General features: G+C 38.1%; 1 protein-coding gene across 3 annotated transcripts in view; it reads left to right on the forward strand.

Annotated features, from left to right (window-relative positions):
* The window catches only part of LOC115917163 (ubiquitin-conjugating enzyme E2 E2), a 202,688-nt gene that overhangs the window by 141,430 nt on the left and 36,469 nt on the right, over positions 1 to 24,789 (forward strand). For all 3 annotated transcript variants that reach the window (XM_030970905.1, XM_030970898.1, XM_030970911.1), the window contains exon 4: positions 23,920 to 24,052. In XM_030970905.1, the coding sequence (XP_030826765.1) occupies positions 23,920 to 24,052 (133 nt within the window). The remainder of the gene's footprint in view (positions 1 to 23,919; positions 24,053 to 24,789) is intronic.

Raw genomic sequence — 24,789 nt, forward strand, 5'->3', positions numbered from 1 at the left:
CATATACATATATATACATATATATATATACACACATTGATACCTTTTTTCTCTTAATTAATTAAACTGAGGTCTTTTTGTCCATCTGTTTGTTTTTATTTGTTCACAGAGAAGGATTTCAGCTACTCATTCTTAAATATTTTGTAATTGATTGTTCTCCCTCTCCTCCCCCCCGTCATAAAGGATCTTTTTATCTTCATGTTACAACTAGAAATGAGACATAATGAAATTAACTGACTCTTCTGCCCTGTTTGATGACCCAGGAGCCTCTGACAGTCGGGAACTGAACCCGGATCTCTCAGATTTCAATACAGACTGGTATGAATACAGCCAGAGACCCTAAAGCCACATCATGTCCTTTGAACAGATTACTCCCAGCTTTTTCAGGAACTGTCATGGAAAGCTTTTGCAGCAAACTGGCCATGGGGTCTCCTTATTGCTTTAATTACAAAGGAAATAGATGTTCCTTCATTCAGTGTTGATCCTTTAAATTTGTTAGGCAGTGGAGCTCCTGGGATCAAAACACATTTCCCTTCAGTTTCCCTCATTTGGGAGAATTATGGTCTGTATTAGAAAAATTAATTAACAATTTGAGAGGAAATTTCAAATGTAGATGTTACCCACACTGAGGAGAACAAAATTAACTCATTTAATGTCAGATTTTCCATTAATTATATAATTAGCCTCCTGGCACTTGAGAAGAATTTAATATGAATACACATTTTTAAGTCCAGAAAATTGTGTGACCTTTTTTGGGTGAAGTGGGGCCTTCTGCCTTTGTCTTTCTTCCCCCTCTTCTGGGTTGCATGTGAGCTGCAAGGTGCAATTTACTAGAGACAAGGACTATCTGAGAATATTGCAATTATAAAAGATTAAGGGAAAAATGGAGCAACTGGAGAGATTAAGAGACATTCCCAGGCAGAACTTGTGTCTGTTAAGCCTAGTACAAGAAAATAAATAATTCTGTTCTTTACTGCAGTATTTTCTCCTGTTTCTTTCTTTCTCTCTCTTTTTTCTTCCTCTGTTCTCTGAAGATGGAATAGACTTACAAGCCTTCAGTTGAGTGGTGGTTGTGCAGTGTAGTCTGGGCAAAGAGCCTCTCCTATGGGCAAAATTATTTTCTAAATATGTTTGGATCATCTTGGCAGTCATCACATGTGTACGTGGCCTGTACAAAGAACCACCTCTTGGGGTTGTCCTGAATATCATTAACAGAGATAAAGTGAACTATGTAGCACAGGTACACTTTGCTTCTTTAACTGATTGATGGCTATATTAGACAAAATGTATGTATATAAAGCCCCCCACAGTTAAATGAACAGAGCAGATGTGCATGGTTGCCTGTGTCATACTGGTTTTAGCTGTTCAAACTGAGTGGTGACAACAGAGCTAATGCTGTCCTGAATTACACCCCTTTAAATCTATTTGAAGCCATGGACTCAATAAGACTCGATACTGGAATTTATTTCAGTTCTAAAATATAGGAATAGTTTGTCTTGTAGCATCAGGGTATTTTGCTATTTAAACATTAATTGCTCTGGTCTGTAACAAGAGGACATCATAGAAAGTTGTTCTTTTCTTTTAAACTACTGCACAGCTGAAGTCTGAGAAAAGATGGGTATTTCTCTGAAGTGTTACAAAGCTTCAGCAGAATTCATACCTGACCAGGATCCTTCTGGAAAGGCTCTGCAAGGCGTGCTTCACTTACTGGGCTGGAGCAAACTCAAAAAGGGTTTCCTGCATTGGGTTCTGCCAGTTCCAGAGTCCAGCTCTGAAGCTCAGAATAACACATATGCATTTGGGTTAGTAATTGAGCACTTTTTAAAGAGGTTTCTTGAGTCACGACCTGAGAGTCTAATTTGGGAAGTGTTGGGCAACCACGCCTTGGCCTCAAAGGTATTTGTGAGGTCTTCACATAAAAATGTCTAATATAGTTACTTAAAACCCCAGACCTCTAAATAGGACATTGGTTTGGTAGTTTGAGCCTGAACTTGCTTGTCAATGGCAGCTCATGTACTTGTCAACATTCTTCAGGCATATTTTTGGAAATCTGAAAAATTTCCCTTTTGCTAGTTGCAGTTAGTTTGGTAGCAGCCAGGAATTCTACAGCATAAAAACACATCTCTTGTCTGACCTTCAGATGTGTTCCCTTTTTTGGGAGAGAATTTTCCTCACCAGGACTTGCTGTTAGCAATGGGGACATAGCAAAGTGTCATACAAGTGTTCCAGTTCAACTAGATTGGACTCACATAATGGTATTAAGTTTTTTGCCCGTGATTTCTCAAGGAGAATGCCTCAACATCTTATTTTGCTGTAATGCTGAAAGTCATTGAATTACATGATGCTCGGGTCTATTCCTGGAATTTTTTGACACACAGAATTTCTGCATTCAAAATAAGTAGGATATTTACACTGTTAAGCTAAAATACTTAGCAGAATAGGTTTCAGTCTGAAATCAGTTGAAGGTACTCATGATGTTTTCTGTCTTTTGGTTGGCTTATATTAAAATGCTAAAAGCTTGAAATTAATATTTGTTTTCCTACTGCTTTTGCCTGGTGCATTCCAGAAGCCCTTCTCCCCTTGCAGCTCCTCTTTCTAAAGGCATGTAAATTTGCACAACCTCTTGTTCTTCATATTGTCCTCTCCTTAGTACTGTGACAGCCTCTTTCAGCACTTTCAGGAAAAATGGTTGAGCTATACCCCCTCTACTGGTGAGTGGTTTTATGCATTCGACTAAACAAAATACAAAACTAGATTTGGAAGGACCTTATATTTTATTAAAATCAGTACAAAGTTCTTTCCAGTCTTGTTATAGCAGGATTGGGATAAAAAGTAAATGTTTTTATTCTCTAATAGGAGAATCTGAATCCCAGAATGTGTTCCAAATCTCATACAGTTGACTGGGAGCTTCTACTACCAACTTGCCTGTGTTCAGTGGGAATAATATTCAGCTTATGGTTGGCATTATAGGCTTTGTAAGAAGAATTTGCCTGCTTTATTTTTTACCATCATGGCCATAATTTCATATATATCCTGTAACACAAGGGGAAGAACTGAAGAACTTGTGCACATCTGTAGATTTTCCCCTTCTTCACACCTTTATCCCCTTTTACACACAATGACGGACAAAGTCTTGGGTAGAGCTAACTGCTGCAGGAACCTCTGAAACATAAGGTCTGAATAAGCCTTCCTCACCATATGGGTAGAATTTGAGTCCACACTTATGCAGAATGAGGAAATGAGTTGAATTTAAGTCACAGAATGGTACATAACTAAAGATTTTCTATATCCAGTGTTCCCAGATTTTTGTGCTTCTTGTTGTTAGACACCCAATAGAACACATCTGAGCCCAGAATCAGTTTGTTTCAGCATGGGAAAAGAATTTTAAGGTTGTTCTAGAACTTGTCAGGGGGTGAGTTTCTAAATAATATGAAGGAATTCAGAGTTTAATGACTTGTGACACAACAATTATAAATAGCATGAAACTGGAAAGATTTAGAGTGTATTTCAGTGTCAAGCTCTCAGTTGTTTTCTTTGATGCACTTCATCAGTTTGAAGGTAAAATCCCAGATCTTAGCTAAACATAATTGGTATATATATGGCAAAATTCCATAAGAGGTTTCAAAGTAGAACATCTTTGTAAATCAAGAACTTTACAGTGTCCTTTTCGTGAAGTTAGGACTACCACAAATATATACAAAAATCATGAAACTGCAAAGTCACCATTAATCAGCTGTAACAATTGTATTTCCTGATTTGATATGGCTTTGTGGATATGTGACAAACTACATTTCAGATGCAGAATTTTTGTGCTTTAAAGGTCAAATGCTTCAAATATATTGCATTCCTAATCAACGTTGCATTTTACTTGCCAGCTGGAAATGTACTTTGACTTTGTATGTTAGAGAAGGGAAATAGCTGTGAGCTGTTTTTTGGCACAGTACCATAGTTAGGAACAAGTAAAGTAAGGAAGAAGAATGAACTGAGTTATTTCTTGCTCCACAAAATTACTCAGGACAAGAAGATTGTATTTGTCAACTCCTCTGTGTATGTGATAAATGATAAACACATTAAGTCAGCAAATACACACTTTCAGCGAATAGGTAATTCTAGCTGCTGATTCCTAGGTCATGCATTTGCTTGTCAGCAAGCAGAAACCATTAAAGAGGTAATTTCAAATCTTAAATAAAAACCAGGTGCATCTTCTCTGACAGCCTTTTATTTTTGCTTTAAAGGGTAGCTGTCACAGCATGTACTCAGTGGCCAGTCCTGCTCACTCCAGAGGTTGCAGTAATGTAGTGGAGCCAATTGACGATGCTAATATTTATTTAAAACAAAACATCAGGATGCAGAAAATCAACTTGAAAGGAGTCTGAGGTTAGATGTGCTCTGAAGAGGTAATGCATATGGAAGATAAAAAGTAGTTGTACTGATTTTAGAAACAATATGTGGGAGAAGCTGTCTCCTTAGGCACGTGTTTGCATCAGGATCTGTGTGTGTGTGTGTGTGTGTGTGTGTGTGTGTGTATGCGTGTGTGTGACCCAGTCCCATTACGGGAGAGAGACTCCACAGTTTTAAACTTTAGAATGAAAATTTTAGAAGAGGTTTATTTTAGATAAATACTTTTAAAGAAGCTGACATAGTTTAAGAAATAGTAAATACTGTCTGCAGTCTAGTCCAAGTATATAATCCATACATAGATCTTGCCAGCATTCATACTTAGCTGAGTGAATGAATGTGATGCTGTAAAATCTCATTTAGCTTAATGAATAAACTCTTTATTTCCTATTCATGCAGTTAGTTATTCCCAGGGAAGGTAAATGTGAATATGGACTAACAGATCAAATTCAGTCCCTCCTGTATGTTCAGACATGTTCTCTTTAGATGTTTCTGTGCCAATACATCACTATATTGCAGCTCTTTGGTGGTGACATCTGCACACCAAATGATTGGGAAGCTGAGTGAATCTCCCAGGCAGTAGACAAGGCGTCATCTCCCCATAATTTTGTAGCGTGACATTGCTGGCAATTTTTTAGAAGTCCTGCTTCACTCTACCCCAGCTCTGCTGTGTCCAGGGCTGAGACCCTCGTAATGCTCAGTGGAGCCATCCTCAGCTGTGTCAGGCGGTCAGACCAGGGTAAGCATGACAGCACTGTGACATACCAGTGGCTTAAAGGAGGACTTAAAATGTGTATTTTTCCTCTTGACTTTCAGAGACTCCAGAGCAATCACCCTTCTGGTAGGTGTATTTGGTTCTGTGAGAGCCAGGATAAATGGTGCCAAGTATCTGCTGAGCTGAATAGATCAGTACACAAGCCATTTCTAGCCAATTTATGAGGTCAGAAAAATCTTTTGCTTTCTGCAGATTGACAAAATGCAGACCCAAGGTGTTTGCTGAGATATAAATAAGCGAGTTGACTGACTTTGATCAGATTTGTCTTTTTCCTTGTAATGAAACATTTTCATTTTCTAACCTTGAATAATGTTTGGAAATGCAGAGCTTTCACCTGCCTCTTTTCATTCCCTTCCATTCTGTTGCCTCCTCTGAAGAGAGGAAGCTTTTTATGCGGTTTTCTCTAAGGGGAAAACATCTTTTGCATTGAACCTGGGAGAATTTTTATCTTATTTTATTTTTCTCTGGTAGTGTGTGTTTCTTTACATTGGATCATATTCTGACGGTGCTGATCTTGAGACACAGTTTTGTGTAATTATCTTTATTCAGCTGTTTAATTTTTACTCCATTGTGAGCTTCTACAATCCACTTCCATGATTTAAAAAAAATTATTTCTGTAGCCTTCTGTTTTCCTAATGATCTTCCTCAGCCAAGTTTAATCCTCAGTAAGCCAGCACAGCTCTGAATTATATCATGACAATGTTTGTCCCATTACTTTAATTTATGAGAGGTTTTTTTACGTATGCATGTGTTAGAAAAGGGGAGGTGTTTTTTCATTCTGCTGCAAGCAGCTCTAGTTGGTACTGACAAACTCTTGAAAGATATATGTTCTGATAAGAACATCCTGGGGCACATAAAGAAAAGCAGGGTGTTTATTCTAGTGAAAATGAAATAATGGAAATGTGTGTGTCCTCAATAGTGTGTGATGTATTGTGATTGTCCAGTGTATTTTTTTTAATATGATACAACATGGTAGACTCATAAAACCACAGAATAGTTTGGGTTGAAAGGGATCTTTAAAGATCATCTAGACCAAATAGGCGCATGGGCAGGGCCATCTTTCATCAGATGAGGTTGCTCAGTGCCCCATCCAGCCAGACCTTGAATACTTTACAGATGGGGCATTGGCAACTTCTCTGGACAGCCTGTACAAGGTATTCTCAGCACCCTCTTAAAAAGGATTCTTCCTTATATCCAATCTACATCTACCCTATTTCAGTTTAAAACTGTTGCCTGTCAAGGTCCCTCTGGATAGCTTCCCTTCCCTCAGAACATACCAGCTGCACCCCTCACCTTGGTGCCATCCTCAGACCTGCAGAGGATGCTCTCAATTTCACTGTTTGTGTCATCAGTGAAGATATCAAATAGTATTGGTCCCAGTACTTGAGGGACAGGTACTGCCCAATTTAAGGAAGAAGAACAGAGCCTATAAAAGCCTTTTTAAATGAAAAAGAATGAAATTAAATATACTTTGTATTGCCATCTGTTCTGAGGCAAATATGCTGATTTTGTGGAGGTATTTTACCTTACTTCCTTGCTCTGTTTGCATTCATCTGGTTACAGAAAACAAGTGTGATTCCCTGTGATAATGGATGTATTATTCTAAGCTCTGTTATTAGGAGAATGCCTTTTGTGCATTGGTTTTCATATCTGTTAATACAGGGACAGAAAATCACAGAACAGCAGAATCCTCATATGAAAGATGTTATATTAGTCATCAAGGGAAAATTGTCAATTAAAGTATGTTACAAATGGCTCCACTCTAAATAGTGTTTATTCTGCCCATTGACAGAGATTTTGCTTGCCTATCTTAAAGTAAATAGATTCCTTATAAACAGTGAGTTTGAATATGTGCTGAAGTATTCCGCTCATTAGAGGTACCACAGTCAGTTTTCTCATTTTCCTCTCCCTGCAGGATGCATTGCAGTGAGGCTGAACCTACTTCTGTAGTTAAAGAGACTCAATTACAACAGACAGCCACCAGCACACTGAGGTGTTGTGTGAGGAGCTTGGGTCTCCTCACCTCAAGCTCTAAAACCTGTTTCCCGCTGTTGTGTGGTACAGCAGGTACAGATGTTCAACACGGGACATCCCGGTTTTGAACTTCTGCTGAACAAATGAAATCCTGATTATAATGTTTCTCTGAGCTGATAACAAGTCTTGTATTCTATGCCTGCTTTGGGTGCTCATCACATGCTCTATAGTCACAAAAAGCAAAAATACCCCCTGAAAATCCAAAACTAAACTCTAAAGGCTCTTTTGAAGTACACTATCCTTGGGTAATTGAGAACTAAATAGGCCTTCCTTATTAATGCCTTCTGGTGGTGTACTGGCTGAAAAGTAATGCTATAAAAGAAATTTATTTCAATTCCTAGAATATAACTCTTCACTTTGCTGTCAAAAACAGTAAGCTGCTTCTTGGAAGTGTGGGTAGTGAGCATCTTATGTCCTTAAGTAGCTTCATGTTCACAAAACACTGTTGTTTACCTCAATATGTATTTTTAGTACTGGGTCCTAACATTTGGTAATGACCTGCAGATAATTAATGACTCCTCTTTATAGTACTGTGAATATTTTCATTGGCATCACCCCATAGAAACATTTTATTAAATTTTAGCTGTTGTAGAGCAGTGACTTGCAGCTATGCTATGTTTGACTGCAGAGAAATAGCTTCATAAAACTATTCCTTCACCCCTCAAGTCCGGGTCTTTTTCTTTGTATGATCCACAGCAAAGGACTAGGCATGGCTCCGAACCTTTCTCTTTTTTCTTCCATGTGCCTGTATAAGAAATGTTATTGAATGAATGAAGAATGTCTTTAGTGTGGGTTGTTAAAGGATTTGAGAATATATTTGGCACGGGAATGGCTGCCCACCCCCATGCCTCAGTCAGGAGTTTCTGGTTCTGGGTTGGTTTCTGGTGAGGAGGATTGGTGTGAAGTGTTTTAATGAAGCAAACTACAGTCTTTAAAATGCCAGAAAAATAATTGTGGGTGTATATTTGAATAGGCATTTTTTAGATGCTGATTTTTGGGCATCTGTGGTGGCTAGCATAATGTGACCTCCCCGGAAAAAATAATTTCCAATGTACATGTAAATATATTTTCTGAGATTTGGAAGTATAAACCACAGAGCAAGAATACTGTGGTGAGTTTCACTGCAGGTCCTGAACAAGGAGCAAAAGGTACAGAGCCACTTCTGCTCACGATGTGATTACAGGGGTAATAAGTTAGTGTCAGCTGAAGCCCCAAACCACTTGGATTTTATTTGATTCATTAGTAGTGTATTAAACTGAGAAATTCTGGTATTGAAATGTACTCTAGGTAGCTATAACAAGTATGCCAAGGCCATATGAAATGAATAACTATAATGTTTATAGCTGTCAGATGAAAAATACTTGAGGCTATTATAGGAAAACAGAGATGAAAAGGGATGAAAAAAAGAACTTTTTTTTTTTTGAGATAGGTCAGTGAAAAACTTATAAGTAACATTGTTGGGGAATCCTAATTTCCCTAAGTTGAGAAACATGCATTTAAATTGTATTTGAGGCGCCACGTTAAATCTCTCCTGACATTTTTATAAAATATGTGAAAGTTGAGAGATAAAGTTGTTCATACAATAAGGTGTAGGGACATTTTAGATAAGCTCTCCAAAGCTTGAAAAGTGAAAAAAAAAATAAGTTGGTATTTGCAGATTTTCCTCTTTCTGTGAAATATGCAAACCATTTATTTAGGTTATGAAGTCAAAATAAGGAATGAAATAAGACAACAGTCTCAACACAAGAGTAGTGGCTGTTGCTAATACTGCTTCATTTGCAAAAAAAATAAAATTATTTTAAACCACTTTTACTACCCACTGTTTATGCTAGTTTGTTTACCACTAAAGCCTGTAGACAATGGCAGAGAGATTTTGAAGGACATGCTGTGTGTAATTTCTATTTGTAAATATTATGATTCTGTATTTAAACACAAATTTACAGTCACATCCAGGGAGGCAGCTGACTGCTCACATTTGGGAGCAGTTCTTATTCACACAGTCATGTTTTTGGGGAAGATAAATACACTTTACCTGTCAGTTTGCCAGGACCTCACTTTCCTGATTTTCAACACAAAGGGTATTTCTTTGCTCTAGATTTTTTCAGAGGGAGTGACTGAGGGGCAGGGGTGGGTTTTGTAAGGTGGTGTGATTTTTGGAGATTTTGTCTATTTGTGTAGTTTCTGCTGCAGTAGCACAGCAAGCTGGAACATGGAATTGGCATGCTCTTAGAAGTTCAAAAAAAGAAGGAAAAAAAAACCTCACTGCAATAAAGAACAGAAACTTAACCTTGAAACCAGACTGATTATCTTTCCTTCAGTTTACTAATTCATTTTCTCCTGTCTAGTGCTACTCTGTTTGACCTTTTACCTCTGCAGAGAAAGTATTCATGTAAAAGTGTTTCATTTTTTTATATTGTAGTAGGATTGGAGTCCTGAACCTAGCAATAATCCCTATCAGTGATAAAATTACTTAAGAGTAAGTATAAAAATGCAAATGAAAATAGAAATATGCTTTAAATAGGGAGTATTAGTTTATGAAGAAATGTACACCAAAATGTAATACATCTAGATTTGTCAAACAAGTTGATAGACTTCCCAAGTTAATGAGTTCTCGTATTTCACACAGGAACAGACATTTCAGTTCTGAATGTCAAAGAATTGTATTTAAATCATTCTGCACAAACACAGACTCCCTCTAAAGTGACGGGAATGGAAGTCAACCAACAAGTGTGGTTCGTATTTTCATGTGATTCTGAAATACTGCTGCAAAAAAAAAAAGCCTTCATCAAAGCTTGGTGGTTTCAGAGACCAAACCACCATACCCTGCTTTTTTATTTTGAAGGTTTGGGGTCAGGTTTTTTTGATCATCTGAGGTTACAGTTTTAGAATATTTTTCTTAACATGATAAACTGAAAACAATTTAAAGTAGGTCAACTGGTTTAAATTTGAATCTACAATTATACACACAAGACTTTTTTTTTCCACAAGACTTGGTAAAAATAGGTGATTTTAAAATTGCAGGCACAGCATCAGGCACATTTTATGTTCTTATAAGTGTTCGTAAATGCTCTCTTTTGTGCACTGTACTGAAGTCAGCGAGAGTTTTATCCCTGGTATCACTGAAATCCAGATCTACACTTGAGTATGCATAACTGAGCCTTCATTTCCCAGGAAAGTTGTGTGTCACTCACAGCTTCTCTGTTTTGGGGTTGGAAAGGTGGCAAAGTACTGGAATTGTCTGCCCAGGGAGATGGTGGAGTCACCATCCCTGGATGTGTTTAAAAAAAGATTGGGTGTGGCACTCGGTGCCATGGTTTAGTTGAGGTGTTGGGGCTGGGTTGGACTCAGTGATCTTGAAGGTCTCTTCCAACCCAGTGATTGTGTGATTCTGTGTGAAATCAATTCAGTATCATTAGGAAAAGCTGAGTAATGTATTCCATAAGGGGAAGAGTGCTCATGTATTGAATGCTGCTGAATTGACTTCTTTATTGTGTACATCATGTTCTGAGATTTTTCAAGATCAGTTGTGGACCCTGCGGTATCTTTTACACAGGAGTGTGTCTTGATATGAGTTAAAATCTACAGGAATTTTCTGTATTCTGACATTTCCCAGTCACATTTACCACGTTTCGCAGGGATGTATGTTTGTGTACTCGAGTGCCTTTGGGTGGGAGAGAGGGTTGCTTTCCAGAGCACAGCTCCAGTCCTCCATATGCTATACATTTAATTTTAAATACAGCATTTATGTATTTCAAGGGAGCTGCACTAACTTGCTAGTGTTGCCTCAGGGAGAAAGAAATTCTTTCATGCAAAGATTGTCACGGGCAGTGAAGTGATAGCTGAAAGTAGCTGGCCTTATTAAGCAAAGTTCCTGGAGGTGTTTACATGTCTATGTAGCTGTAAAATAGCCTTTCTTCAGTCCTGACTTTTTTCCCTTTCTCCCAGTGTTTCAAGTTAATATATATATTGTTATATGTGGGCTTCTGTTTAGAAAAAGATTGGGAATAAAGACTAAATCCCATTTGCATTACTTATGTGGGTAGCTCGGTTGCTTTCAGTGTGTCTACTTGAACAAGTAAAATAAAAACAGATTTAATTCCAAATCCTTTTACTAACCAGCAGGGAAGAAGACTTATTGACCATAATAATAACAACTTAGCAGAGTACTAGATGTCATCTATAAATGATACACATTTTTTAGTCATTAAGTCACATTAAGCAGTACTAAGTTTTGCCCTCAGCAGAAGTAGTCTGTTGCAATTGCATCTGTCTCTTCACTATGCAGAGAACATGAAAGGAAGATTGTGTTTTGCCCTATTATCTAAGAAATTGCGAAGCTATGGAAAACAGATTACTATTAATAAACAAAATTTTCTTCAAAGGGCCATGCATACAGTTGTGAGGAAACAGCTGCTCTCCCTTCCAGAATTGGCAAGTACATTAATTTTAAAAAAGATTATTTTGAAGGCCTCAAAAAACAGTAAAAGTGCAGAAACTGTGATATGAATACATATGCACATTGTTGTGATTCAGTATGATCTGACAGAGGAACACATTTTCCTCTTAATACATAAACTGGTAAATTCTAAGTCTTTCTCAGGCAGCTGGGTTTCTACTAAATTATCACAAGCAGTACAGGTGAACCATGGGTGAATTTGATCATATCCAAGTTATTTAAATAGTAATATGGCTTGAATTTTCTCCACCACGCCTTCCCTTTGCATTAGAAAATAGAGACCAGGGCATTTTTCTGTTAAAGCTCTTACACCAAATATGGTGTTTTTGAAGAGTATCTGACCAGTGGTTACAGCAATTAGTAGAGATACACCCCTAATTAATGGCTGAATAACCAGTAAAGGCAGGCAGCTGTCTGGCACGTGTCCCCATGGCATTCTCAGGGCATCCACCAAGACCTGGCACATGCAGCCAGTGTATTTCCTCCTCCATCCATTGCCAGCAGGGCTGGAATCAGCAGTGATAATCTTAGGAGTTGGGGTGTTTTTCTACTGAGAGATGGATTTGTATAAAAACCTATTCATTCGATGCAGACCAAGAAAGAGTCTCCAAGTACAAACAACTTGGACAGGAGCCATCTAGGCTAGGACTGAACCAGACCACAGGATGAACACTTCTGTAGCTCATAGCCATTTACTCCAGCTGTTTTCTTTGAATACACAAGATTTAAGCAAGCTTGATTAGGATAATAAAGATAAGCAGTAGCGCGTGATAAAGATAAGCAATACAGCTCTAGTGTTTATAGGTTATGCCACATGTTTTTTTTGCATTGTGAATTTCTGCACGACTAGTGTAGTGTTCTGGGGCTCTCCTCGTGTTGGTAGCTCTGACTCAAAGACCAGCTGTTTGTCACTTAGTGCAGTAATAGTACAAGTAAAAAAACGATGAGAGCAAGTATCACCACCAGCTGAGCCAAGGAGATGAGCTGGAACTGAAAATGGGAAGGAAAGCAACACAAATGTAATTTTCATCATGCAAAAAACATCTGTGTGAGAAAGGATTCCAACTTGTTGTTGCCAAGGAAATTATAATGGCAATTTCAACTGTTGTTGGTATTTTGTCTTGATGTAGGGAACATACGCAGTGGTTATAAAAAAACCTGCCTTAAAAATGTGATCTTTAATTCTTCTATGACAGTCATTGATTATGACTTACAGATTAGAAGGCTGGTTCGCTCTTACTAATTAGTAATGTTGATTCTTCATTAGATAAGGTGTCATTTCTCATGTGGATCATGTGTGAGGCCCTGAAAGTAGTGAAAGTGTTGCCTGAAATCTTGAGAGGAATTTTACAGAGCTCTGTTCCTCAACTCCATCTCTAAGATGAAGACTGCTTTCACCAGCAGGTACCTGCACACTGGCTGTTTGCCTTCCCATCCTGAGAGCAGAGGCAGAGTACTTCTCCTCCCAGCCGTATCCATTCGTTGTGACCTTTTTGTGACAAACAAGAACCCTTTTCTTAAACCACTTTTGCCATCATTCTTCCCAGAACCACTTTGTATGTTTCAATCCTGCTTTTAAATACAGGCAAGGATGAAACAAACCCATTTATAGGAATGGTTTTCTAATCAGAAGTTCTGATCCATGGGGCACTGTGGAGGTGTGCATAATGAAAAGAATGTAGCCTCATGTAGTTGTCCCAGGTGAGCTGCCCTTTCCTGAAAAACACATTGGAACAAACCTGTTCTTATAGTGAGGTCTGTGGCATCACCATTTTTGGGACTATTGTAGCAACACTTGGTAACTCCAGCAACACTTGGTAGCTCCAGGTCTGATTTTGAGAGGATTTCAGTCACTTCAGAACAGAAGACTTCCAACATAAGCCCCTTCCTAACCTTAGCCCTAAAGACTCTCCTAAAAGATCCTAGGAGAAAATGACACTGATGAAAAAGCAAGAAATTCCTTTATATTTAATTTTCAGTTTACCCTGCCATGTATCCAGATAAGTCCCCTCACCCCAGAGACATTAAAAAGTCTCAGCAATATTCTGTTGACTTAGAAGAAGCCACATCACTGGTCCCAGTCTGACTCTGGCACATCGCCGTTCGTTTTGGCTGGCAAGTCAAGTGGTGCAAAGTTCAAACCTCGGACACTGCTAAGAAAATTGCCTGTAAATGGTGTTTTTTTCTCACAGAAGAAGTCAGAGAGTGGGCTGCAGTGGGAGCAGTCAGTCTCAACCAAGGGTTGAGACATTTTAAGGTTTCTTTCACCTTGGACCCGTGGCTGGTCTCCATATTTGAAGTAAGAAGATAATTTCAAATTAAGGGAAAAAGGTTGTGAAAATGTGTCCATTTGCCAGTAATTTCCAAGTGTGTTTTCTTCTGTTTACCAGAGATCTGGAGAAATAAGACAGCCTCTCAACTAAATTGGCTAAATAAAAGGAATCTGCTTTTGAAGTATATGGATTTCAGAATCAAATTTCCTTTTTCTGTGCCTGTTGGCTTTATAGGCTTGTTTACTCAGGAGGAAATGACTTGTTTTATAATGTGTTTAACATCATGTTAGTTAATCTGTGCCATAATAAAGAGTTGTTTCCTTGTGTAAGCAAGCATTTCACGTGTAAGCATGTGTGAATCTCCCACTGAAATGAGGGAGGGGGTCTGTATCAAAGCCTGTTCCTCTGTTTACAAAATGGACATGAGCAGACTTGTTGGTTACACAGCTGTATTATAAGCTTGAGATGAACTGTAAATAGTTCTTTAAATTTGCTTCTCATTGCTCCCCCTCATTAACATTTTGGAACAGTTTTACTAGCAACTTATGCATAAAAACTAGTCTATGTAAAGTGCCACAAAATTGAAATCTCAGAATCAGGCCCTTCAGAATAAAAAGTTGCAAATTTATCTTGTTGCATAAGGTTTCAAAATTTCTTATTTAGACAACTCCCTAAGGACTCTTAAAGATTACAGTCTTGAACAAATCAAACTTCTTTAGGGGCCATGGAATGAATCATTTGTGAGCTGGGGAAAGATTCAATGACTAGTGCACCAGCTAGAAGACCATCTTTCTGAGGAACAGATAATGTGCAGACATTGAACAATTCTACTGCCTTGCCTTGTAGCATTCGTAATAATCAGAAAGTGTGGGTGTACATATATTAGAAATAACCCTGTCTAAAACATTCTCAGTTACTGAACTGTCTGACTACTGCAGAATATTTTACACTAATATTTTTTTAAAGTGGTGTAAAGATCTTTTTTGGATACAACTTGAAAAAATTTCTGACATGGAATCAGCAGTCCATTATCTCAAAGTGAAGGACATGTTAGCTGAAGTTCAGTTGATCCATTCATCACTAATACATCGTCTGTGGCTTTTTTGTCATTTTTCATCATGTCTGATAAAAAGCAAGAATTTGCCATCATTTTTTTATTAGTGATCAAATCAACATATCAAATACATTTCAAATCCAAAGCTTTCAGTGTGTTCCACACATTCATGAGAAGTCTTTCTAGTATGTTTGAGCTGGTCTGCTTTAGTCCTGTCTACCTCTCTCTCCTGCATTGCCTCTAAGGTTTCCACAGAAACTAAAAAGTCAGTGCTGTTTTAAAGAATGCTTTCTTCCCTACTACACCTCTTAAATCTTCCAGCTGCTCTGGGGTTTGTGTGTTATCTGTCTGCACTTAGTCACCTCATCCTTTTAAATTAGATTTAAAATTTAAAAATACAGTGCCTGGTGGTGCCACCCCACTGTTGAATGTCATGGATTCTGATTAACTTAGAGAAGAGATAATGGTGAATTACAACTGTTGTCAGCAAAGGGAAATGTTATGAAATTAAAAAGTAGTTATATTTTGAAAAATAAATTACAATCCTGGGAAAGGAAAAAAAATCAAGGAAAAGCAAATTAGCAGTAACATGGAAATAATATCACTTGGCAACTTGCAAGGTTGGAGGTCATGTTAGAAGGTCCCAGCCTATTCATTCTTCTGTAGTGTTTTTCATTCCTGGGTACTTGTGGTTTTCTCTTTTACTAAAATAGGGCTACAAATCATGCTTGATATAATTTCCCATAGAGACAAATCAGGCTGAAAAATATTTTATCTTTTTTAAACTATACAGTCAATTTCTGGTAGTTTAAAAGAGCTGGAACTTCAGATATTGGTATTACTTTAAAAGAAAAAGAAACAAAAGATGTGGCAAAAGGGAATTGAGCCCATGGGTGTGTAATAGGAGGCGAATGATTGTTTCCTACTCTGAGCAAGGCAAGCCTTCTGTGGAGGGTTTTATGTAATTTTCTTCAGCTGAACAAAGCGGAGAATACTTAACAAAATTGCCATTTTTAAAATCTCATTGTGAATACTCAGCATGCTGTGATCATACACTGTGTAATGGTGTTTGCAGTGAATAAATTGCTGTAGATAGTATAATATAAATAACTATTTTGTGCATTAAGAAGCAGTTCTCTTCATGATGGTTTCTATCTCAGGAATGCTCTGAGGACAGGGCTTTGGAGAATAAAAGCATCAAAGTACTCTTTGAATAACACCAGTCTGCTAAAGCACTAGGATATTTTTCATACTTTTTGGCAATATTATTTAGAAGCAAATAACTAAATCAACTAAGTGATACTTACTTTGGTCTTAATCTATTTGATGTTAATAATGTGGCCCAGACTTACTAATTTTAAAGACAGCACAGCTTCGCAGCTTCGGCCAATAATTTTTAATGGCTCCCACGATAGGAGGGCAGATAAAATTTATCACAAGAAAAAAGGATTTGCTTCATACAGACGCTGGGCACATTGATCAGGTGTGCTGCAGGTTTGTTGCCAGCAAGAAAGAGGCAGGAAGCCCTAAAGTAAACTGCATTCTCACTTTGGAGGATAAATACACCTTTAGAAATACCTTGCTAAAACTACAGAAGACTGACAATTTAAAAATGCTGTACCATACTGAATTCCAGTGGTCTCAATAAGCATATGAAGCAATGTCAAGCAATACCCTGTAATGCATTATTGCTCCTTTGTAAGCTCACTGGGATCAGTTTTCCTATATGTTCTTCCAGTCAGGTATACCACAAACATATTGATTCCAAAGTGTACATGAAAACAGTAACTGGCTTCAATAAAAGGCACATAATAAGAGCAGGATATAACCACTTGGAAAGAATTGCAGCCTGACTTAGAAAAATGTCTTAATATCCTCCTTCTCTTGCTGCTTGCCTAAAAGTACTTTTAAAAAAATAAAGATGGTCTTTAATGAAAAATGGTCTCAGTCAGAAAACTGAAAGAACTGGAAGAAAGTCTGATTCAAAATTTTCGGCCGAATTGTCTCACTGCAATGGAAACTAAGTGGTGTAAATTATTTGTCTGATATGTCTCTCTCTGCCAAAGCCTTTCTGAGTGACAAGTGGCCCAATCACTTCAACTTCTGTTTCCATTATGAATAATTAAGTCTAATGAAAGATACCGACTCAAAAATCATACTTATCTCATCTAATAATATTGATATTCCAACAAATGCAAGACATAAATTCCCATTTATATTGTGGGGTGACCAAAAATACTGGATCTAGCATAGACCCAAATTCAAGTGTTAGGTCATGGTAAGGCAAGATTTTTCACTAACTGTTGAGTCTATTTAAAGTAAAATGAACAACTCTTTTAAAATGTAATGCATATTGTAATTTACTTAAAGAGTTAATTTGCTTAGAGTACTTAGTGTAGATCTCTTGAGCCTCAAATTTAATGATGAAAAATTTCTATGTTTGATCTAGATTGTAACTAGTAAGAACAATTAGCATCTTCCAACATTTTAATAATGACATTTCTTTGCACCATCTAGGTAAAAGAATTGAGGTGATGATAACTTTAATAACTTATTTAATTTATTATTTGAGAAGGAAGATTTTTGGGATTTTCAGCAGATTTTCAGGGGGAGAAAAAAAGACATTAAAAATACTGTGCATTCTAAAATTGGGGTCTTTATTTCTCGAGGAAAAATTAAGTCATCAATATTATAGCCCAAGTAAGCACTTATCTTTAATTCTGAAAGGGTTTATTTCTTTAATTGTTCTTTGATTTTACTGCCTGGAGACCAGCCTGCTAATTTTATTCATAGCATCATGAGGTATTATTAACCACACAATAGTGCCCATTGCCACAGGCAGTCTCAGTGCTCGCTTCTATCTCTCTGTTTTTGTTTTGTAGAAGTGTATTCTTTTGGCTGCTGTGGCAACTGTTTATTACATACATTTACCAAAGTACCTCCTGATATCACTGTAGCATCTGGGTAGGCAGCTGTGACTCCCTTTCCCTTCCCTACACCACTGTTGCTGCAGCTCCCACTCTGCTTACTCTTCATTTTCCAGGGAAGGAAGGAAACAAAATTACTCGACTGCAATAAACCACCCTGGTAGCGTTTTTCACCCCCTTCTCACTTCTGGAAAAAGGTGCAAAAATAGTAGGATTTGTGGATGGCTTTTGATGAGGGAAGAGGAAGCGGGGTGTTAGGAGTAGTGGGATCTGCATGTACCTGAAGTGGGGTAGGATCCAGCATGATGAAGGAGCAATGAATTGTCAGCGCACAGAGAGAGGGTGGGAGAGAAACCACCCTCAGGCAGAAACTAGAAAATACATGCACTACAAAGAGTAATAGCCAATGACAAGGGAGTAATAAGGCTCAAGAGGTGATGGATCGGGTGGGCTTCCAGGTTGCAGAGAAGAGAGTATTGGGACAAGAGCAGAAGAAATTCAGGAGATAACCTGTACTGCTGGCACCATCTGTATCCTAATACTGCCTGTATCTATTCCAAAGCTACAGAAACATGGCAGTGGCTTACAGGACTGTGATGCTTCTCAATGGCACTTTTTTGCACTTTGTTGAATAGTGGGTTGGGGATGTGGGTGTGAACACCTGGTGATGTATCAGCATAGCTGCTGCTGATTTGCTTCATCCCAGACTGAGATTATCCAGCAACCACTTACCCAGCACAGTCCCATTGCTCATCTCATGGTTGTCCCCAAGCACAGGGTCACCCTTGAGCTGTGGTGCAGACAAAGCAGCACTTTTGCTTAGAAGTAGTTGCATTATTAGCACCTTAGTTTCATTATTGGTACCATGTTCAAAATAGAGAGCAGAGAGTATACTAAGTTTATTTTAATGAAGCTGCATATCTGCTTCTCAAGAGATGTATCTCATTGAAAGCTGAATCTGCAGTCTTCTGGTTTGCCACATCCATCTTCTCACCTCACCAGCTGTGCTCTTAAATTATTTTGCCAAACTTATTGTACTTTTGTATCCACTTTGCACTCTAGGCAAATGGCTTCCCAGAAGCACTCAGAAAAATCAGCTACAGGCAGGATCTGCTCCTGTATATCTGTTAGATGTGCAAGAAGTGGGATTGCAAGAAACTGTTGTAGTACTTAGAAATGAAGATCATTCTGTAATGAGCTTCTCTCCTCAGAGGGAGAACTCCTAAATATTGAAGCCAAGGCAAGGCTCTGCACAATAAAAGACAAGGAAGAGAAATAGCCTTCCATGTGTCTTTTTTCCTACTGTTGTAAGTTACCAGAGATAGTTGAGAGGGACTGCATCCTCCACAGACTGCAGCCTGGCTCTGATGTGTGTTTTTGTGTGCTAAGGCAATTCGGATTACATAATGCAATAATAGGAGTGAGTTGCCATAGACAATGCCATGGAAAGTGAGTTAATGGGCATTAGTATGATACCCTGGTTCTGCTTTATTCTTCACTGTTATAAAAACTGACTCTCTCCACAAGAATCTCTCAATTTCTTTCTGAGTCCTGAGGAATAGGAAGGCCTCCAACCAATGTGCTTTCCTGTTTTATTTGGCCTGATCAGTTCCCTGCTATGCACTGTTCATGTACCAGATCTAGAAAACCATTGAAGTTAAAATCCTACATGTTTTGTGCTACACGCTTGCCTTTCCCTTGTGTTAAAGAGTATCCATTTAAATGGTGGATACCAACAGGATTCAGAGACCAAGAATGGAAGGGAAGACACTAGAATAGTCCTCATTTTCCACCTCACCAGAAACACACTATAAGATTATGCTACCTCCAGTCATAGATGCTGGGAAAGCATGTGACCCCCTTATCAAGAAATATAAGGTAGATTAAAAATGATAACATTATTTTGACCAATCTGTTTTGTGTGACTACTTGATAGTCAAGGTAGACATATTTATTTTTTTGACCTTCTGTATTTTCACTTTTTAAAATTATTTCCTGGAAATGACATACATTTGTATAGAAATGACAGCTAAAAATCAACTGTATTTTAAAAAGTTCTCCAGATAGATTTTCATCTGATATATCTCATGCATACTTTTGTTTTCATACAACTCTCCTGATACATTATTTTGCATTTAATATTTTAGGATATTTTAAATGCAGGGAAAGCTTGGTGTTTATAATGCATTGCACTGGACAAGCAGTTTTTAGCAGCACTGCTTTCAAGTGGCTGCCTGCCTAAAACATATTCAGGGAGTAGAAAATACTCCATGTGGTAAGCATATTTAAAGCAAAGTTAATTCAGTTCTAGTAGCATTTAAAGTATTTTGCTCAGGACTGTAACTGATGTCCATACATTTCACCTGCAAGTATCTGTGAAAAGCCATGGCAGAACGGAAATATAGGAGAGGCAAAGGAGAGTAAAATAAAAAGAAGACCATTTTACATGTTTTCAGTCCTTTGTCCTGAATTTCATACACTCATATGGGTGTTGTTCTGGAGGAAGACTGGCTCCATGTCCGCCTATTCCAGCTCTTCCACTGAGCAAACCTCTGCAGAGGTAAATTACAGTATTCTGTGGAGGGTCTTATCAGCTGCAGGGGAATAATAGCAGCAGACAGCTGGCTCTTGGCAAGTCATTAATAACTTCAAGTCTCCAGGAGCTCAGCTGCACCTCCTTGGTCTTATGTTACATATTCCACTTGGGAGGTAACACTGGAAAAGTAGGGAACACCAGTTCAGAGCCACACTACAACATCTCTGCTGGTTCCTTGATTGCCCCACCCTGCAGGGTCACTGGCTTGTCAGCATCTGGGCTCACACTGGGAGGCTGCACAGTTGGTCTCACAGCAGACCTGTCCTCCTAAAAGTCCATCCAACTACCTTAGGGTTCATCCACTTCCACCTGGAGCTGCCCAGCCACCGTTGTCTCTCCCTTGCAGCTGACTGTGTAGCAGTAGGTTTGTCACAGGCAGCCCATGTGTGCTCTGGCCCTGGGTCAGCTGAGTTCAGGACAGATTTAGTCTGCCTTTTGCTGAGACGGTGCACATCTAAATCTGTTCTTTCAAAGATTGCAGAACTTCAGGCACTGAGCTGTTTGGTGCGCTTTCTTTGAGATCTGCGGTTTGGTTGCCAGTAACTTTAATAGAGCTGGAATATAAATCATACTGAATGTAAAACATTTGGGCTTCAGTGTGTCGGGCAGATATCCATGTAGAGAGGAGGGTAATTAAATCCTCTTGCATTTTAAACCTTAGAGAAGAAGGCTCTGGCTGACGTCTTGCACATGTGGGAATTTTCTCTGGTGAAACCTGTTCAGGTTGCCAGTACTGTGGATAAATAAAAAGCTTAACAACTAAGAAAGAAGAAAAACAAAGATAATACACCTGTCAAACTTTTTGTATTATTAATACACAAATGAAAAACCGTGATGCTTGTGCATGCTGTTGCCTTAATACCAGCTGTTGCCTGTGCACATGGGCTGGTATTTCACATGGCTGAATAGCCCTGCTGCCAGCAAGCACTCAAACAGGCAGCATCAATAACAGCAGTCTTCCCACACTCCATACAATTTAAGCTATTCTTCAAATTAATAATAATACTTAATAAAGCTTCATCTCTCGTTTGCAAAGAAAACCGTCAATTAATGTTAATCAGCATCCTCAGAATGTGATCAGGCTGGGCTTGTAGCTGGACGTGCCGAAACAGTTCAACTGGCAGATGGAGCGTTTTCCAACTATTCTAATTAATGACTGCTCATTTCAAATGTTAATGCAATTAAATAAATAGGCAAAACAAATAAAAATAATATACAGTATGAAACTGCCAGTGTCAGAGAGGTTTCTGATCAAAAAAGTCAGCCTCAGTCAAACACAGAAAGGGCCAAACCATCCCCTCCTGGCTAAATAAGCTCTGAAAGAGCTAGGGCTAGCTTTTGTTACTTATTTCCAACCATTTCTCTGGAAATGACATTTATATCACTTCCATTTTAACCTCCTGGCATCGACTACAGAATTGCTTCTTTAAGTGTTAGAACATTTTCCTGCAGAAAATGAGAAGGGATTCCTTTCACATATTATGGGCTTTTTTTGGTGTAAGATTTAGACTTTGCTTCTTGTCTTTTCTATTTGAAATAATTGCCTGCATTTTTTAGGAGTTTTATTTTCTGTGAACATTGTATACCATACCACTGATGTAGGACTGCATTTGTTTGGGCTTATAAAGAGTTCAATTAGCCCCTTAATGCCTAGTTCAGTCACAATTAAACCTTCCCTGTTGACTCAGGATTGGTCTTTCTAAAGGCAGTGGAGGTGGTTTTAATTATTCATTCTCTGGTTTGTTTCTTACAGCAGTCTCAGCTGTGCTTTATTATTCAAAGGTTAATGCAAACTGAGAACTGGGTAAATTAAATTTGTTTGGCAGCTAGCAACCTGATGTATTATCGACACTGTGAAATATGGATGGCGACACTTCTGCTATTGTGCCACTTAAAAAGCCAGATTTCATCTTTAAAACAATTGCTAGTTTTGTTACTATGGCTGATAGAAAATGAACGTTCCATAATGTTATAGTTTCTGTAACCCATTATTGTTGAGAAAGCAAGGTAGTTTAGAAAGCCAAGAAGCATTAACAGCTATTATAGAAAATGGATGTAGGTACCATGACTAATGAAGTGCTCTGCACAGGGCTGAGTCGTGCAGCTGTATTCAGGGAATCGTGCAGTCAGAAGTTTTAATGAAGGGAGCCCAAGGAATTGCAGGTGAAAGCGGGTTTTATTAACTTCCAGTGAACAAAACGAATAGTTGAGCAGTGAACATGACATGATGTCGTATAATAATTGTGTACCTTGGGTACATTGTGAGGCATGGAGCATAGCCAAGAGCTTTCAGCTGTTCTACACACTGAGTGATTCCACAAACCCCTGTACACTGCAGAAACCTTCACTGCTAACATAACAAGAATTGTTTCACAAGAAATGCCTTAAGACAATACCACATCACTTTTCTGAGATATCTACCGCACTGCCTTCCTCTAAAAAATATTAATCAGATATCTGGAAGTCACCATTCCAATTGATCCCAATTAAAATTCGAGTCCTGTAATCAGCAGTCTGTGAATGGAAAGGTCTTCATGTGCTTTAAGAGGCCATCCTGAGTAAAATACATATTTTACATATTTATGGACAGGCATTATGTTGTATGAAAGGAGGCTGTGTTGGCTTTTAGAAGAGTCATGCCCAAGAACTTTTATTAGTTAGTATTTTATTTCATCTTTTTCAGGAATTCATCATACGGGTGAGAGATTTTTCTTGTTTCATACAGGATTATGTTTTGTACATTTTGAATATTATTTCAGTACTGTGTTTTAAACCAAGGACTTTTTGAATTAACATAATCCAACGCTTCCTGTTGTATTTAACATAATTAGCATAAGCCACTTCCTGCTTATATTATTTTTAAGATAGGGCAATGATTGCAGAGTGAAGCAGCCTTCTGTGGCAGTGACTGGAAGCCTTAGGTTAGGAACACGTGCAGGTGCAAGGTTGGTTGTACCCTGCTCTGTCTTTAGTACAGTCTGTGCTGTGTAATGTGTGTAATTACACTGCTAGTGACTGAGGAGGTAGGTGGGTGAGGAGGTAGGTGAAAATAGGATGGCTTGTGAAGCAAGACAGTGACAAGACATCTCAGCAAAGTCTCTATATCCTTGCACTGTAAATACTTCACATCTGCCCACTAAAATATTTGAGATAAGACAGTTGGGAATTTTTCTGTGCTTATTTGAATAATTTATGATGTGATTTTAATACTTCTTCCTGGCTGAATATATCACTTCTCTGACAGAGCTTAGGACATCAGATGCCTGTTCTATCTAACTTAATGAATGTGATACACAATTTTAGTTTCTGGTGTTACTGCAAAAACAGCAGTACTACTGGTAGAGTATAACTGATGCAGTATATCCTTGATTGCATGTGGTTATTATATTTTTGTTTTCTATTTTAGTGCTGGACCCAAAGGAGACAACATTTATGAATGGAGGTCAACTATACTGGGGCCTCCAGGGTCTGTATATGAAGGTGGAGTTTTCTTCCTTGACATAACCTTTTCACCGGACTATCCTTTTAAACCACCCAAGGTTAGTAGAAGGATACCCAAAGTCTGATTGGAGTCTTCTCCTGCTGATATTTTTTAATGTATATGTTGGCATGTCATTTTAGGATGAAACATAAAACTTTCAAAGCAATGAATTTTTAAACTTGACTCTTTTGATAGAAATAATTTAAATAACTGGCTACAATTTGCTTGCATGCTGCCAGTGTAGCTGAATGCATATGGATTTATTTAGAAAAAGGTTGCATAATTTCCAGTAGCTGTTTTTTAAAATTTGGATTTGTTTCTAATTTGAAAGCACTTGTATTTGAGTTGCACCCTTTATAAGTAGCTGAAGATACCTAATTTTTCCTGTTGACCCGTATAATTCACCAGGCTTGTATGGCTGTCTGGACAAAAGTATGCATCTATTTCACTACCCCATATAGTATCTGCAGGTGCAAGATATTATAAATAATTGCTTTATGTCAGTTTTCTGGAAGAATGTGGAAATATGGCACCAAAGTCCAGAAACTGGAGTGACAGAGATTTACAAAAATCCTTAGGAATTCTTTTTATAATGCTATCTATAATGATTCCAGCCAGAAACAGAGAACTGTATCAATAACACAAAGGTGACAGATCGTTACCATGATTAACTTGAAATGTCAAACATGAAAAAATCTAGTGGTTGGGAAGACTGCAAAGAAAAAAAAAAGGGTGAAATGTGACAATACAGAGCATCATCTCTAAGCAGAGATAATAACTGCTGAGGAGGATCTC

This window comes from Camarhynchus parvulus, chromosome 2 (genome assembly GCF_901933205.1).
Source record: "Camarhynchus parvulus chromosome 2, STF_HiC, whole genome shotgun sequence".
Classification (NCBI taxonomy): Eukaryota; Metazoa; Chordata; class Aves; order Passeriformes; family Thraupidae; genus Camarhynchus; species Camarhynchus parvulus.